Below are 18,856 nucleotides of genomic sequence, written 5' to 3'. Positions count from 1 at the left end.
ATTATTTTTTCATATCTCTCTCTCTCTCTCTCTCTCTCTCTCTTTCGCTTTCCTCACATATTTTTAGATTAGCTGGCTATAAGATATTGATTTCATTTATTTTTATAGTGTGCCCTTTAATATTGTATACATGACTGTGTACAGAAATGCAGCAAACATTTTTTGCCTTCTTTTAATAGTGTGCATCAGTGCAGAGGAGAGATGAAGAACTTGCTTAAAAATGATCATGCAGTGTATTACTCTTAAGTTAGTGTTCTGTTTTTGTAGGATGGCAAATTCTATGCACAATATAGGGGTGTGATATGTAAAGACTGACTAGAGAGTAGCATCCTTGTTGGACACGTTGTATAACTTAATATTTATTTTAAATTTAACACTGTACTTCATATGTCAGTTTGCATCATGTCTGTAGGCAAAAATCAATGGAAATTAGTTTATTATTCTGTAATTACCTATATTAACGACTGCCTTGAAAATCACTGAACCATAGAACTAATGTTTCCCTTGATGTCTCCCTTGGTTAGTGAAAGATTGTATTAAAGTAGCCAGCGAGATGAGTACACATCATCTTTCAGTCATTTATTCCCGCAGTTTGGGTATTGTCCATGTAGCTTTTTTTGGTTAATATAACAATTCAAATATTTATAAATGCTCTATTATAGGTGACGAGCCAGTGTATTAGCCTTATGGAAGAATCAAACAATGAAATGTCTTATTACTATCTTTGTACAATGTGTAGTACTATGGTATCTTCATTTTGATTGGGGTCACAATACTATTTCATTACAAATCATAAAAATAATCATAATCTGCAATGCATCATCCTTTCTCTTTAGTAGCAATGGAAAAAAAGAATATGGAATAACTATTAATACCGTTCATGCACTGTTATATTGTAGAAAATAAACATTTTCTTTAATGAGTCAGAAAATCGAGATAACTTTGTTGTATTTCACTTACGTTAGGTTGGTTGTCTACAGAAGCCATGTAGCCAGAGGCTAATTATCGTGCTGATATAATCTTAATGTGTGAAGTAGATACCTAGGGCAGAGCAAAGGAATAATTTATAAACAATATTTGTGGTTGTACTTTGTTCTCTTTGCGGCATTTAAATAGGTTTTGAATATAATCACTATTAGCTAAATATCCATACAAATTAATCCTGAATAAACTTTCATCTGCAAATATATTTGGGTCTCAAGAATGAATATGGAAGGGGATGGTACTTCCTTTGCTTGATACATTGTTATATAAAAAATGAAGTAGTATTCCATAAAAAGGTAGCTTAGTTTATCTTCTCATGAACACATGATGCAGATGCCCTATTAACCTATGCCTTAGGGCCCTTCATCCATGCTGAATATTTTGTGTTTGTTTTCATACTTTCTTGAGATCAGTCATCTATTTAAAGCACTTGAAAAGTTTTTAACTTTTTATTTCAGTGAAGTGGTGATGAGCCTTAAAATAAAGATGTTCATAAACTATTCATTTCCATTTGTAAAATTATAGATGAGTGATGTATAACATCTTTCTAGTTTTTATTTACAATCTGAAAAATGCATTTTAGATTTTTCTCTTATATTCACTGTTTTCACTTGTTAAATAATTATCAACTAAAAATGCAAATGGCTGAAATTCATATCAAGTAAGTTTATATTGCCTTAGTTCTATGGAGTGGGATATTGAACCACAAGTTGTGCCCTGTCTCATGTTTTATTAACTAAATAATATTTTGACATTAAAAACATTGAATTTTATGTAAATACAGTACTGAAGATTTCAGTCCACTTATTTGTTAAAAACTTATCTTGTAATACACAAAAAATGTTACATATACTTAAGTTACAACAAAGGGTAGTCTGCTTGTGTTTACATGAAAACAACATTTTCAGAGCTATATCAACAAACAAATCTTTTGCATCATCAACTCACTCTGAGATCCTGGTGTAGGATAAGTTGGTTACAAGTAGAAAGAAGTTGTTTGCTGAGTGTAGGCTGAAGGTAGGTTATGTAAATTTACTTCCTTGTCTTATTTCTCTAAGTAAAAGAGCTCATTCTTTCTGAAACCTAAGGCCAGATTTATATTACACCCAAAAGGTCAGCTTAAGGAGCGCAATTGCAGCTACATAAATAACACATAAAGTAAGGTAGTATTTTCTTACATGTTCCTTTTGAACTGACCGGATGCTGTCGAATAGGCATAAATAATAGCCTACATTAATAAAGTATTAGGGATTCAGGAGGTCTGTTTTTATTTACACCACATTTTATCAGTTACACTGAGGTCTCTGTGTCTGTCTTCCTTGAATATCTTCAACTAAATTCTTGTTCATATAAAATATTTTTAGATTTTAACCATTGTATCTTCCAAAATAATATTATTTAATTACTACTTTTGGTCAAATATTCTGGAATTCATCCTCATTGGGTTGTATTAGCATTATTACTTCAGGAGAATTATACAGGTTGAGCCTCTCTAAACCAGGACACTCTTGTCCAGCAACATCTCTGGTTCAATAGGACTCATGGATATATCTGGACTAGAGAGTCCCTGGGGGAGGGTCGGTGGCTGGTGGCAAGAGCCCTGCCGAGTCAGCAGCTGGGAGGTTGACAGCCCTTCTGGGGCTGGAGGACTGGCAGCCATGGTGGCTGGGAGCCCAACGGGGCCAGTTGCAAGAGTGGAGCCAGCAACCCTTCTAGTCCTGTGTCCCTTCTTGTCTAGTGGCAGTGGAACCATTAGCCTGGCTGTGGCTGGGAGCCCTACTGCGTTGGTGGTGGGGGAGGAGGAGAGAGTCAGCCATGCAGCCAGTGGCTGGGCCAGGAGCCAATCTGGAGTGGGAGGTTGGTGACAGGCAGGCAGAACTGATATCCCCTGGTTCAGCAAAATCCCTCTTTCGGGACCGTTCAGGTCCCAAGGGTGCTGAATCAAGGAGCTCCAATTTGTACTAATGCTGATGACAGGAATTCTGAGGTAGTAACAAAGATATCTGAAAGTCATTATGAAAAAAGAAAGTGGTTGGCTTACCCAGGCTTAGACTATGCTCTTTTGAATTAGCTACTACATTTTGGATATATTCGCATTGTTGCATGAGCTTTTATTACTTGAAAAAATTAATATAAACCTCACAAAGATTATTACTTAAGATTTTTGAGTGTTTGTATTGGATAGGGGAGTGTTCTGTGATTTCCTTCAAAGAAATCTAAATGTCCTGTTCTCCATGCAAAAACAAAATGTAAACTTGGACTTCTCTATATCATTGTTCTTAGGTGAATGACATTTTCCGATGGTTAACAGCATGTAAATGTTTTTTGGGAATTGTTACAGATAAGGTCACCAACTTTCTAATGGCACAAAACTGAATGTCTTAGCTCCACCACTTTCGTAAGGCCCTCCCATCCCTTTGTGGCCCACTCTTTCCCATCCTCACTCACTGGGCTGGGGCAGGTGGTTTGGGTTTCAGAGGCCATGAGGGTTCTGGCAGGGAGTGAGGTCTCTGGATGGGGCTAGCAATGAATGGTATGAGCTGTAGGTGGGGGCTCCAGGCTGGAGGGTGGGGCTGAGGTATTCAGAGTGCAGGAGGCGGCTTCAGGTTGAGGCAAAATACTGGAGTACAAAGGGGAATGAGAGCACTGGGATGGGGACGGGGATGAGGGTTCAGGGTATGGGAGTGTGCTCTGAGCTGGGGCAGCGGATCAGGGTGGAGGGCAAAGGGCTGGGGGTGGGGTGGGCTGTGAATGAGCGGTATGGTGTGTAGGAAGTGAGGAGATAAGAGTTAAGTATTTTGAGTTAAAGTTGGTAGATGGCATTTGCCACAAATGCAGACCACAAGATGCAAGGGGAGGGGGGGGAATAGCGAAGTCATTTAATACCCTGTCTGTATGCCTCTTATTAGTCCCCCATTTAAGAATTTACCTCTTCTATCACCTTTATACTCAATAGCCTTAATTCCAAACATATTTCTTGATTCCATGTTCATGTAATGCAATGATTGTAGTACTTTTGTGGCTTTCATAAATTACATTGTATGTAGTTCTCTTTGTGCTTTTGTCCAAAATAGCTGTAGCTGATGGAACTACAACTTTTGAAAGCTAATCTTTCCATGACTGAAAGTATTTCTTAATCCCGAGAACTCAAAACTGCTGTTCTGAGTTGTACGAAGATTAACTGACAGCTGCTCAGATCTGTCCATTTTTTGACAAAAAGCACAAACCGGGGGAGTTGGTTTAAGTTTGAACAGAAAAATGGCCTCTGTGCAAGCTATCAGGAGTCAAGCTGGAGCAAGATTTTTTCAGATAAATAATTTTTACCCAAAACAATATTTCTATTCAGCCAAAACTATTAATGAATTTGTTTTAGCCAAAATATATTTTCAGGCTAGATTCATGAAGAATGTTGTTCACAGCATTGGAAAAGGTGGTGGTGATAGTGCTGCTTCTGCTGCTCTCTATCTCCTTTATAGCTGTATGGTTAGGGCACTCATATAGAGTAAAGGGAACACAGATTCAAATCCCTACTTTGCCTGATGTAGAGCAGGGACATGTGCTGCAATTGCATGAACATAAGTGTGAGCGAGTCAGCTCTACCTTCTTTCGTGGTTTTGTGATAGGCAATTCCAAATTCATTTTACTTTAATTAAAAAAAAGTTATAAATGGCTCAAATTATAGAAGCTTCAGGGGGCATCCGAGTTAGTCTGTACAGGATAAACTTTAAAAACAATATAGTCTGATAGCACTTGATAGACTAACAAAACATGTAGACGGTATTATAAGCTTTCGTGGGCACAGCCCACTTCTTCAGATGACCTGAGTTTTGAGTTTCTCCGGTCATCTGAAGAAGTGGGCTGTGCCCACGAAAGCTCATGATACCATCTACATGTTTTGTTGGTCTATAACACGCAGTGCTACCAGACCATTTGGTTTTTAATTAAGTTTATTAAATTATAGAATTCATTTTAAATCAATTAGAATATTGTATATAACCCCAATTTTTTGTTTTGATTTGGGTTTTTCTGAAATATTTCCCCGCACTTTAATTTCTGACAGCAAACTGAAAAATCAGCATTTTACACATCTCCATGCAGGGTACAGTGTGCAAAGATGTGAATTTGTGTTGATTATAATTGGTTAGCTCAAGGGCCCCAAAGAATTGTTATCAATACAAAGCAATTTTAAATAAAGATAATTTTTCGAGGGAGGTGGGGGTTAAATGTTTTCATTGCCAGTGGGTAAAGAATTGTGGTAAATTGAGTTGTCTACTAAAGAGTTAATGTGCCAAATTTATAAACTAAGGGCAAGTCTACACTATTGGCACATGTCAATGTAAACTATGCAATTTAAGTTCTGTTAGTAACCTAATTCAAATAGATATAGCTTAGATCTACTTACTGCCAGGTCACTCCATGAATTCCTCTTTCTCATCTTGTTCTAGTGGAGTACTGGAGGTGACAGGAAAGTGGTCAGCAGTCAATTTAGCAGGTCTAGAGAAGACCTGCTAAATCGACCTGAGGTGGATCAATCACTGCAGGATCAATCCACCCAATAACGAAGACATACTCCAAATCAACCACTGAATTATGAAACAGAAATTTAGTCCAGTTTTTAAATGAAAATCTCAATGCAACTTCAGATGTACAGATCATATCAGTGCCTCCATAAAAACATAGGTGCTAATTTGAAGTATAGAGTTTGGACATACAATATGATTTAAGTATCCAATATAATTTTAATAGTTACTGACTGTTAACAAAATATACAATATTTAAACTGCCTTCCTATAATATATAGTGGAAATGGGGACTAGAATTTTATGCTATTAGTTAGGTAGGATTGGGATATTAGATCTTCAATATTATGACTGCATAACCATTAAAATATTTCTTCAGATTTTAATTAGGTTGGATGGTGGTTCCCTTTTTTATATGAAAGGCTTCAGTCAATTTTCAGGGTTTTTTTTTTTTTTTTTTTTTACAAAATTCACGTTAAGTTTCCTGAGAGTTGTTCACATGTGGATCTTAAAATTATGGAAGGCCTGTAGGGTTAAGTAAAGGCTTACTTGGGGAGTAAACCATTTAAGTTGCTAGGGTTTTAATTAAGTTGTAATTGTTCTTGAAGTGATTGCAGCATGCATATTCCTTTATTGGAATGTGACCAGATGGATTCTGTAGTCACTTAAATTGTTCACCTACATTGGCTGTTGTGTATATTTATAGCTCTGCAAATTATTAGTTGTTATTTGTTTCCTATTTGATGTCCGAGTTTATGGTTTGAAATATGACAGATAGTTGAGTCAAGTAGGTTTTACGTGTGCTATAATAATTGATTTCAATGACAAAGAGAAATAGGAAAGCCACATTCAAAGTGTATATAGTATAGGTCATTTCAAATCCCATTCTTCAAGAAAACCCTTACTGTTTAAACTGGCAAAAATCTCTCTCCAAATTTAGTTAGATCTAAACATAGTGTTGGAATTGAAGTACATTTTGTTCATCAGTGTTTTCTTCTAGATATTGTGTGTTGAATCTCTTACTATATTTGACGCAAGTCTTTTTTTTACGCTTCGGATACTTCATTGAACTATTAGCAAATTTAACAACTGTAAATCTTAAAGTTGCAAGCTCTGTATTCAGACTCCAAGGGCCACCTTAATACATTTTGTGTAGCTTTTTGTACGGGCAGGGAGTAAAATGTGGCATGAACAATTTAAATGTGTTTTGCACTGCATACCTGATCCATATTGTAATGTTGCTTTTTCTACCCCACCTGTAGCTTCCTGCAGATTTCACAAAACTGCATCTTACTGACAGTCTCCACCCACAGGTGACCCACGTTACCTCTAGTCACTCAGGATGTAGCATCACTAGTGATTCTGGAAGCAGCAGCCTTTCTGATATCTACCAGGTAAGACAGTATTTCATAACACCAGCTCCTCAAACTATTTTCTTAAGATAAATATTTAATGGCCAAGTGTCAAACAAGAAGTGATTAAATGAATTATAATTTTGATGCACCTAATGTTAAACATACTTTTATTGCTTTTTTGTCAATATTCATCTAATGAACCAAAAGAAATATCAAATTACTGTATTTACAAGGAAGTATGTTTTCTTCTGAAAATGAAACAATCTGAGATTTTGGTCCATATACTAGCTTAATATTTAAAGGTAACAGATGATTGGTAACATAATGAATCTGATGCACATTGACCTATTTATTTGAAGGTAATACTTAGCTCTAGTATTCACTATAAGAGATATGCCGATACAGCTATACACAAAGGCCCTTAGTGGAATGCAGCATATCCTGGCAAAAGAAATTCATTTGCTGATGTAATTGTAACTCTGCATTGGGTGATGAGTGCATATAGTTTAGGTGTAGTGTTTGTGTTTTTCTCGTACGCTTCTATACCACACAGCTTTACTGATACAATTTTGTAACATAGGTCTGGCTTTAATATTTGCTTGTGACTATCAGCGCCACTTGACAGCATCTAGAGAAATGACTATAATACAAACCACATAGTCTATATGAACTTTGATTGACTCTATTTGCAATTTATAGTTTTGGAGAAAAATGTTTTCACCCAATGTTAAGTTGGAAGTTTTTAAAATTTTAGAATTTAAAATCGATGACATAGTATATGCAAGACTGCCTCTCTGGTGATACTGAACAACTACTGTTGAAGTTTGTGGGTTTTCTTGGGCTGGAACATGCTTAATGTAAAAGAGGGAGTTGCCAACAATGTGCACTTTGGTCTTTGACTTTGCCCTCTGTCATTGCTCAATTCCTCAGCCTGGCACTTCAAATGTAGATATGGGGGCTGGTTAGCAGAATAAACTCTGTAAGAACCTGTCTCTGTAACTCCCAGAGACAAGCCTGTTCAGTCTCAGTTTCCCTGAGACGATTGGTTGCTGCCACTAAGTGTAAATAAAAAGCATCAAGCCCTTTTCCAGAGAAGAGCTCACTTAAAAAAAGTCTCTACCTGAGGCAAAGTCCTGCCGTTCTCCCCCCCCTCCCCCGGTCCCAATCTCTGTTTTGCTTGTAGCTGGGAAAACAGAGGTAATCCGCAGAGAGCAGTGGGGCTTTGCTTCCTCCAGGTAATGGACATAGGTTTACACATGCACGCGTGTGCACACGCACCACCCTAATACTGGTTAAACAAAAAGAAAACACTTTTATTATTAAAACAAGACTACTTTTGCAAGCATAGTAAATGACTGTGTGTTAAAAGCCATGGATTAAAATAGACTCAGGGAGAAGAATCCTTGGGCTGTAATCCTTACTTACAAAAGAGTAAACCAATTAACCATCTCAGACATGATTTACAAACCCCCAAACAAGGGAAATAATAAAACCTGATGGACTATCTAAACTTTTTGCCCTACTTACACATTTCAAGGAATCTGTTCCCGGGAGGGCTGTCTCTCCTGCTATCTGGGGGAAAAAACTGCTCTAATCTAAAACCAAGGAAGAGAGGGGAAAAAACCCCTGTCTTGGTTTGAAATTCCTATCTGCGTTTCATTGGCTGAATGCCCAAAGTCCTGTCCCTCAGGTGTATCTCAAGAGTTGCTTAACCCTTTCCTCATTCTCAGATAAGACAGACTTTCCTTAGCAGCTCCTATTCATGACACCCTCAGTCTCCCTAGTGTATCAGAACTGGATTTTATCATTTGACATAGTTCATCTGTTCTAGGTATTTGGGGAGGTGGTAGATTAAGAGTTGGAGGGATTTTAAAAAATATGCTATTTGTAGAGGTTCTTTTGTTGTAAGTTTGTTAGGGCATAAGTGTGTATTTTTTGAATGATCTGAGGAGTCAAATATGTATTGTGAGGATTATCTAAAAGCTTTCAAAGTGTTTGGCAAATGATTGTTTTGTAAACCTAAAACACACATATTTGAAATGAAAACACAAACAAGTCATACTCCTAAAGTCTGTCTGAAGCATGCTTGGTGGATCTTTCACTGAAGTCAAGGAACTGCAGGTAAGTATTGGAGGACAGAATTTGTACCCATAAATAGAAAAATGTACAGTGTTAAATGTGTATGTAGGGAAGCATAGGTGAACTTGAAACAAATTAACTTTTAAAAGTACTTTGCAGTGTTCCTCACATTTTAGTTTTTCTGCCTTAATTACTGCCTACTATAAGAGCAATAAATCCATTAATGAAAAGATTAAAATTTTACATAGGTAATAAGGTAGTTGAGAGTACATGGATGATTAAATGAGATGCAGAAGCATAGATTTTTAGTTCTCTTGGCTCTTGATGTTGTAATTTCCAGGATGCATGTTGTTGTTGACTGCCTTTGATAAGCTATTTTGAACTTGAACAGTTGTTACATATAATTACTTTGTATTTTAGTAATGCTCAGATTTGGTGGATAAAACTGGAACCTTCTTTGTAATTGAAGAGTGGCTAAAGTTTGATCTTGTAGTGTTGGTCTTTGATATGGACATCTATACATTGTCTAGATAGTGCTGAAAAGAACGGCTTAGAAAGATCATTGGCTTAGAGAGGTTTTCTATTTCAAATCGGTAATAGAAATCAATAAAATAAATGTTTCCCTTTTGTTTAATAGTGAAGAGGATTATTAACTAACCCCTCATTGCAAATATAAGTGTGTGGGTTTTTTTGTGAAATTTCTTAGTTAACTGTTAGCTCTGTATTTGTTTCATAGCTAGATAGTGGTGGTGGAGCCTCAAGAGCTGCTGTTGGTAATGAAAATAGATTCCTTGATCTTCTTTAATTTGAATAAATCATGAAGCTGAATCATCAGATGCTTTCAACATTGATCTTAGAATATTCCTGTTTCAATATTAATGTCATAACTAAATTTATATATCAAGTGCTGCACATGAAAGATAAATTAATTTAGAATACGTATTACTTGCTAGGATGATGTATGTAGTCATTTCTCCAACTGCATGTGAGAAAGAGATCATTGAGGTACTTTGAATAAGACCTTTTAATGTTGTTTCATACCTTAATTCAGGAAGCAGCTTTATAAAGTCCCATACTATTTAATAAAAGCGACGAGGAGTCCTGTGGCACCTTATAGACTAACTGAAGTGTAGGAGCATAAGCTTTCGTGGGCAAAGACCCACTTCGTCGGATGCAACTGACGAAGTGGGTCTTTGCCCACGAAAGCTTACGCTCCTACACTTCAGTTAGTCTATAAGGTGCCACAGGACTCCTCGTCGCTTTTGCAGATTCAGACTAACACGGCTACCCCTCTGATACTTGATACTATTTAATGTTGCTTTTTGGAGAATGTGGGGAGAGTGGATGTTAAGCGATTGCTCTTGGTAGACATGGCATTATGGTATGTATAGGCTCCATTTCTCTCTTGTACTGATTCTGGAAAACAGCCGTTCACTATTGCTTCTCACATGCAGCAACTGCTGCCTTTATGGACACCTGTGGTTTATACTAATAGCCAAAAAGCCAAGTTTGGCAGTCAAAAAATTTAAGCTTGTGAGGGTGGTGTGTTGTTTTCTCCCCTCCCTGTTTCGAAAAGCTGGTCATTGTTTTTAGCTTCTTTCTCTTGGCAGCATTTCTTTTCCTCATCCTGCAATCAGATTGCACAGTGTCCTGTCAGCCTAATATGCCCTCTTGCATCTGTGCCAGATTGTCTGGAACAGCAAAGGAAACTGCTAACATCCTTTTTGAGACCCTCCCAGGATACACACATCCCTTGGAAATTTTCAAGATGTGAGCTTGCTTCTCAGTATTCCGACTATTAGAGGAACAAAATAAATGCACTCCACTCCCCAAAAGTGCTTTTTAAAAAAGAACCAAAATCTTAAAATCGATTGACAAGATAACTAGTGCAACCCATTTCTTGCAAAACCTTTTTTCTGTGGTATACAAGTATAAAGGCACTGTCACTTTCAGACCTTAATAAAACAGATCAACCTTTGGCAGTTGTAGTATTCCATGCATGTGGTATTGGACAATATGGGTTAGACCTCCCTGGTCCGCACCCTCAGGGCCTGAGTGGCCCTAATAAGGGTGCTGGAACAGGGAAGGTCAGGCCTTCAGTCTTTCCCGGGGCTCCCCTCCTGATCACCAGCCCCAATCACTGTGCTGCCCCCAACCCACTGGCAGGGCTCCACTCCCGGCCACCAATTCCACAGGCTCTTGGCCGCTAGCCCCATAGATTGCTGACCCACTGGCCAGGTGTTTGGCTTGGCTCCCTACCCCCAGGCCACTGGCCCTGTGAGCTGCTGGCCTGCCAGATCAATTCGCTCCCAGTAGCTGGCAACCTCTGTGGCTGGCACTCTGATCCAGGGGCTCTGTGGTCCAGCAACACCCATAGTCCTGGTGGACCAGAGAGTTCAGACCAGAGAGATTCAACCTGTAGTATGTTGTACTATCTCAAAAAAGCAAAGTGTCAAACAGCTAGAGGCAAGATTTATCTTCCTCGAGCATGTTCTTCTAGATTCTAAAGTAAGAATACAGCTAAAAACAAATTTAGTCCTATAACAAATATTAATTGTTCAAATGAATGATTAACGCATACTGACACAATTATTCACCAAGTGGAGAAGCTCTATGTAAGATAAAAAACTTTCGCCTTACCAACAGAAGTTGGTCCGATAAAAGATATTACCTCACTCACCTTGTCCCAGTAATATCCTGGGACCAACATGGTTACAGCACTGCGTACATAATCCCAGGGGCAGTACAAGCGGAGCCATGGATCAGGTGGAGTGCCCACCTGATCTCCAGCTCTGCGTTGCAAAGCCCCTTTGAAGTGTCGCTCCAGCTGTGGACTGCAGCTGATCCTAGGCCTGGTTGTGCTGTCCCTTTGAAGCGCCAGAGCGGCACTTCAAAGGGGCAGTACACCATTAACGCCTGCGATGAACATGTTAAAAAATTTAACGTGTTAATCTTGTCCTGTGTTAATTGCAGGCGTTAATGCAAGTCAAGCCTTAGTCTTGAGACAAGGGTCTTCCTTTGAAAGAAAACTCCAAAGTATAAAGAAATCTGTCTTGAAGCTGCAAACAATCCTGCTACCCCTTCTGTTTCTTGAGACTTTCTCAGATGGACACCTCACTTTTATGAGAGCTTGAAAGTCCAGGGGTGGTTTTCTGTCTCAATAAACAAGACTAAAGAAAAGACAAAGCCCTGTTGTTGGAATCAGCTTTTCTCTTCCAGCCATCCAAAAAAAAAAAAAAAATCTCGTTTGTGAAAGTCTCATGTGCTCAGGCTGACTGTCTGGGAAGCCATTTTTTGTATTAGATAGTCAGCACGAAATATGCTAGTAGGGTTGCCAGATGGCTGACAGAAAAATACTGAACAACCCCCCCTGCCCCCCAAAAAACAAAACCACTGGTAAAAATTTTTGTTGAAGGAAAAAAAAAAGGGAGGGGACTGGCCAGGAAGGGAGCAGTGCTGGCCAAGAAGGGGGGGGTGGGGGCTGGAAACAGCTAATGGGGCTGGCTGGGGGGGCCAATGGGAAGCAGGGCTGGTCAAGGGGGGGGCAGTGAAACGGGGCTGGCTGCGGGATATTGGGGGAGAGGGGACTGGCCGGAAGGGGGTGGTGCTGGCCGGGAGTAAGAGGGGGCAGAGAGCACAGCTGAAGGGGCTCATGGGCTGCGAGAGTGGCCGGGAGGAAGGGGGAGCAGGAAGCAGAACTGGCGTGGGGTGGGTGGGGGGAGGGAGTGCAGCGGTTCTGGCTAGGAGGAAGGAGGAGCGGGAAGCAGAGCTGGCGGGGGGATGTGGGGGGCGCAGGGGGGCCCCGGGAGGAAGGGGGCGTGGGAAGCAGAGCTGGTGGGGTGGGGGGAGAGGTGCAGCAGCGCTGGCTGGAGAATTTTAGGAAGAGGAATGGGCCGGCGGGAAGCAGAGCTGGGGAGCAGTGCAGGAGGGCTGTCCGGGGAAGATCAGGAGGGGAAGTGAGGGAGAACCAGCTGGCCGGGAAGTGGGAGGGTGAGCAAATTGGCTGGCGGGGAGCAGGACTGACCTGTGCACTTCCTGCCTGTCCCGCGCAGGCTCCTGGCGATGCATGAGCGAGGAGGAGGCTTCCCCTCCTCACACTCAACCAATTGAGGGCTCCTGGCAGCAATTGCGGCCCCGCCCTCGCCAGGCTTCCGTCCGGTGCGCAGCTGGAAAAATCAGAAAATACTGAACATTGCACATGTTCGGTATTTTCTGATTTTTTTTTACCAGATAGAGAGTGCAAATACCGGACTGTCTGGTACAATACCAGACACCTGGCAACCCTATATACTTGTGAGATTTTAGGTAAAATTAACCAAGGAACAGGTTAAACACTCAAGATATTTAACAACACATAAGTTGATCTAAAGTCAGAAGCATGAAAATATTAAGAATTGAATCAGATTATTCTACCAAAAACCTCACATTGTTCAACAGTTAGCATGGTTGACAAATCCATTCTCTATCCAGGGAAATAGTTATTCAGTGGGAAAGTCTTTCATCATTTCAAGTCTTGTTTCCTACATTGACTTTCCCCTTTGGGCTTGTTTGCATTACACTCCAGTCACCTTCTGCAAAGCTATTGCAGGAGGAACCCCAACCTAAAAGCTTGGGTTTAGGATAGCTTCTTAGTTCCTTGCTTCCCACATTCCTGGGATGTCCTCCAGATCCCAAACTTCCTCTGCTTCTAAAATTTGTCATGCATTATTGCACCACAGCGAACATTTTTCTTTAATTTTAAATATTAATTGGGCAGAGCTTCCTGAGTTACAGAATTGCTTTGTGGTGTATGGGAAAGGATTTTTTTCACTTTGGAAAAAGCTTTCTACTTTTCTCTGGAAAGATGAATCTTTAAAATGGATTGGTCTAGAAACCTCAGATTATGGAGAAGCATTATTCACTTCACAGTTTGTTGTAACCGGCGTTCTGTTATGAAACAGATTGTAGCCTGCTTCTAATGTATTTAGAAAGCTAAATTATTTTTCTGATTTCCTCAGTCTTTAGTCAGAGAGGACAACAGAAATGCACTTGCTTCTGTGTAGATGGATTATGAATTTCTTGGAAGTCGAGCATACGTTATAAGATATTTGCATGGGGCCTTCTGGATTTTCTAGCCCATGACAGAAATCAGTAGATTTTAGAATGCAATGGCTGGGTATGTCTACATAGCAAAGGAAAAACCCTTGGCTGTCCTGTGCCAGCTGACAGACTTGGCTGTGAGGCTGTGTAGACTTCCGGACTCAGGCTGGAGCCCAGGCTCTAGGATCCTGCAGGGTGGAAGGGTCCCAGGCATTGGGCTACCGTCTGAGCCTGAAAGTCTACACAGCAGTGAAATAGCCCTTCATCCTGAGCGCTGAGAGCCCAAATCAGCTGCATGTGCCAGCTGTGGGTTTTTCCTTGCCATATAGACATTCCTATAGACCAGCCCAACTATTTCCCTTACAGCATATGGGAAAATATGCCTCTACCGCGTCACATCTTCATGTCCAAACATAGGCATTCTTACTCTCACCTCACAACACATTCAGGGACACACAAATCTAGAAACAGATCTGACCTTCAATGGACATAAATACCAATTGAGTGTCATCATCTTTATACCAGTCATTGTTATGTTTAAAGACTATCATCAGGTTCCCCTTTAGTCTAATTTGGTTGTTTTGTTTACAGTGGGTTAGAAGATGGACATTTTTAGCACTGATGTCACATAGCAAACTTATGGTATGCCATAGTTGAGACTTCAGAGATTTCAGAATTTTGATAAATTATATATGTTGTTATTTAGATCTTACATTACGAAGCTACTGGGTCTGATTCTCTCCATTGACTCAGATAAGGCTACTTCTTTTGTACGAAGGGTGATGTAGCAGGTTTATAGTATCTCCTTACAAGGGCCTTCAGCAGTTTCCATTGCTGAAAACGGGTAATAATACTTTACCTACCGGTATATGTTATACTTTTCCTTTTTTAAACAAATTTATGAGCTGCACTGATCCTAAAAATGTCATGTTTCTAATTTGTGGTAATTGCAGCTAATAAATTAAAGCCTGTTCCTTATGGGAATATAGTACATGTATCAACCCCTGATTTCAGCTGTAGAAGAGATTAATTAACTTTGTAAAAACCAGCTTTCACAGATATATTTTATGTTGCATCTGGTTGCAGATTCTTTGATATCTAGATGCATACACTAATGAGGTATATTGTGAAGTCACATTTAAATTCAGTTGTGTGAAAAATTCTTTAGGTAATTCTTTAGTTTTAATTAGTATACCTTTCCAAAAGCAGGTGTTTGGATGTGGCATACCTGGTAATGTCTTGAACTGCTTGAGATGAGTAAATATTTATTGTTCTGTCAAACGGCTATTTTCAGATTTAAAAAGCTGTCTAAAACTCTCTTTGAAGCAGTTTTGGAGCAGGTTAATTTTAGGTACTTTTGTAGAAACTTTTAAAAAGATATAATGGTTGATCTTGAGTATTTTCTTTTTGGTCACCTCGGTAGGATTCTTGCAATGTGGGTGGGCTGTAGGGAATTTCTATTTCTCACAGTGTTTGCAATGGTCAGCATAAATACCTGATAGGTAGAGTGATTTTTAAGATCTGAATGCTCTAATTTTTATTCCATTATTGTAACATGAATTTGAGTAGAATCTCATGAACTGTTCATATTAGAGATTTACCCTTATAAAGATGATGTATTATCAGATTGCATGAATGTTTTCTAGTTCTAATTGCTCTCATGAGAGCACCTGCTAAAATGTCAGTGTGAGTGCGTGTGTGTGTGTTTCTTCTTCGAGTGCTGGTCCCTATGTGTATTCCGCTGTGGGGATATACATGTGGTCTATGCTTCTGGGATGGGGAAATTTTTACAAGCAGAATCTGTTGGTCCATGCCAGTACCACTGCTTACCTCATGCACCACACCAAAAGTTTTAAGGGGTGGGATGGACTGGTTTTCTCTTCAGGACAGGTCCTCCTTACTGACACACATCCTGAGTTAGAATTCTCCAGTATCCAGAGCTGATACTTCCTCTCCTTGTAAATATTCAGATTTATATTCTTAGGATTTTCTTTTAGTGTTTTGATAGTTCCCCAGTTAGTCACTGTACCCTGGGGAGCCTTCCTGTCTGTCAGCACAGGACTTAAATTATACTTGGAATATAGGCTTCAAAAACTGTCTTCTGCTCCTTTTCAGTCATTGCTTTTATTGCAGATGTTCCCATATTGTGGGGTGCTATCTCATAAGAGGTGGGGAAATGTTTGGGGAGGCGGGGGTGGCGGGAGCTTGGGCCAGCCAACCTGGGGGGATGGGGATAGGGACAGTAAGGGAGTACCACACAACTCCGCTTCTAGCCCCAGACTTGGCTGCCATTCCCAAGGCCACAACTCTAGTCCTGGCCCACCCATCACTGTAACCCCAGAATTAGTTCCCTTCCCCCTCTCTTCATCCCCTCCTCCTAGAACAAGGGCCTGGCTTGGGGTGTTGGATACAGACAAGCAGAAGTGGGGCACAAGGAAAAAAGTTTTGGGACCAATGTTTCATCGTCTCAGAGAAGCTCCTATCTTCACTAAAGTGAAATATTTAGCTGTTTTCCCTGCTAAATGTGGAAGGTGAGATAACTTTGGCTTCAGAAGCACTTTATCAAGCACACAGTTAAGTACCAGTTACACTCAGACTGGGGAGGCTGCTTCCATACCTCAGTCAGAATCATGAAGGCATGTGCCCCTAGTACTGTGTATGACTCCTGTATAGAAAGCTAAAAGAGGTGGAACATAAGAACGGCCGTACTGGGTCAGACCAAAGGTCCATCTAGCCCAGTAGCCTGTCTGCTGACAATGGCCAGCACCAGTTGCCCCAGAGGGGGTGAACAGAAGACAATGATCAAGCGATTTGTCTCCTGCCATCCTTCTCCAACCTCTGACAAACAGAGGCCAGGGACACCATTTCCTTTTATGGCCCTAACCTCCATGAAATTATCTAGCTTCCCTTTAAACTCTGTTATAGTCCTAGCCTTCAAAGCCTCCTCTGGCAAGGAGTTCCACAGGTTGACTACACACTATGTGAAGAAGAACTTTCTTTATTAGTTTTAAACCTGCTCCCCATTAATTTAATTTGGTGTCCTCTAGTTCTTCTATTTAGAGAACTAATAAATGACTTTTCTTTATCGGCCCTCTCCACACCACTCATGATTTTATATATCTCTATCATATCCTCCCATAGTCTCCTCTTTTCTAAACTGAAAAGTCCCAGTTGCTTTAACCTCTCTTCATATGGGACCCGTTCCAAACCCCTAATCATTTTAGTTGCCCTTTTCTGAACCCTTTCCAAGGCCAAAATATCTTTTTTGAGGTGAAGAGACCACATCTATACAGAGTATTCAAGGTGTGAGCGTACCATAGTTTTATACTTGTTTTTGAGTCCTTTCATGAGAGTAAGGAGCGTTCTCACAAACCAAAAATCAGATCCCTTCCAAGACCTAAGACAAAAGATCGATCCATCCCCAGTCTTCTCAAAACTGGGTGAGATTTCATGCCCGAGAGAAAAACTTAAGGTCCTCCTAAGCCTTATGAGCACAATCAGAAAGCTTCTAAAAGCAAGATTCCTTTGGTACCTGTCTCTGCACCACCCTCAATGCCATTAAATGAATCCATGCTAGATCTGACAATGGCAGTATGGTTCTCACTGACTACCCATCCTCCTACATCCAAGAGGAAAGAAAAGCAGTACTTTGTCTGGGTAAAAAGAACAGAATTCTTGTTCAGCTCAGACAAGGCAGCTGACCCATCTTCTTCCTGTCCTTAGATGACTGGCTTTTGACCTGCAGGTCTTGCCTGCAAGTCTTAGCATCAGTCATGTTGCTGCTGTTCCATCTTCTAACATCCCTGGGATCCTGGGCAAACATACAGATGTCTAACATGACTGTTTCTGATACCACAGAATTTATATTAGCGACCTTGATTTGATCAGGACAAAAGCCTATCTCCCCAAGGATGAATTTTACACCAAGGATACTCTGCTAGACCTAGTTGCACACAACCCTCAAATTTCAGTCTGTTTCTTCTGGGGCATAAGGTTTGATGTACTTATATGATACCATTCACAATCTGTTACCTGTAGGTTTGGGCCTTAACAGTATGTACACAAGCAAGTACACCATGAAGATCATTGTAACAAATCCATCATACTCAGGGCCTTCCTGACATAGTAGAGGGACCTAGACCTGTGTGTGGGAGTTGCATTTCTTTCCCCCCATGCAGTCTAGAGCAGTGTTTCACAATTTTATTTGGCCATGGAACCCTTTCCAACTTTTCAGAATTTCAAGGAGCCTCTAGGTTTGTCAAGCAAAAAAAAAAAAAAGTGGCGGGGGGAAGGGGGAACCCACCAATGTATGAAAATCGCATTTCTTCCCCAAGACCCCACCCCTTTGAGGCCCCATCCTCTCTGTTCTCCTCCTCTCCATCATTTTCTATCTCAGCCCTTATACACTCTCACTGGGTTGAGACAGGAGGTGCGAGCTCTGGGGTGGGAATGAGGGATTTGGGTGTGGGAAGGGGTGAGAAGTGCAAGCTCTGGGAAGGAATTTGGATGCAGGAGAAGGGGATGTTGGCTCGGGGAGGGAGCTCCAGGCTGGGGAGTGTTGGGCTCAGGTAGAAGGTTGGGGTGCTGAGCAAGTCACAGGCTTGTGGATGTGAGGATGCAGGAGTTTGGGTTGGATATGTGAGGGGCTCAGCAAGGAGGCTGTTAGTATGATTGGCTCAGGACACAGATTTGTGATGTGTGGATGGTGCAGGAGTGTTGTGGCAGAAAACTGAGGATGTGAGGATGCAGGAGTGTGGGGATGGAAGAGGCTCAGGACAGGGGGTTCCAGTGTATGATACACTCAGATTTGGGGTCAGGTGGTGCAGGAGTGTTATGAAG

At 40.6% G+C, this 18,856-nt stretch overlaps 1 protein-coding gene across 19 annotated transcripts in view; it reads left to right on the top strand.

Moving 5' to 3' along the window:
• RAPGEF2 (Rap guanine nucleotide exchange factor 2) overlaps positions 1–18,856 on the top strand; it is a 302,566-nt gene that overhangs the window by 215,773 nt on the left and 67,937 nt on the right. For 18 of the 19 annotated variants that reach the window (XM_089777952.1, XM_089777944.1, XM_089777946.1 and 15 more), the window contains one exon: positions 6,767–6,898. The exons of the other annotated variant lie outside the window; for it this stretch is intronic. In XM_089777952.1, coding sequence (XP_089634078.1) covers positions 6,767–6,898 — 132 coding nt within the window. The remainder of the gene's footprint in view (positions 1–6,766; positions 6,899–18,856) is intronic. 19 annotated transcript variants of the gene reach the window in all.

The sequence above is a fragment of the Pelodiscus sinensis genome, chromosome 4 (genome assembly GCF_052426305.1).
Source record: "Pelodiscus sinensis isolate ZL-2025 chromosome 4, ASM5242630v1, whole genome shotgun sequence".
Classification (NCBI taxonomy): Eukaryota; Metazoa; Chordata; order Testudines; family Trionychidae; genus Pelodiscus; species Pelodiscus sinensis.
This window is presented reverse-complemented; position numbering and strand designations above follow the sequence as displayed.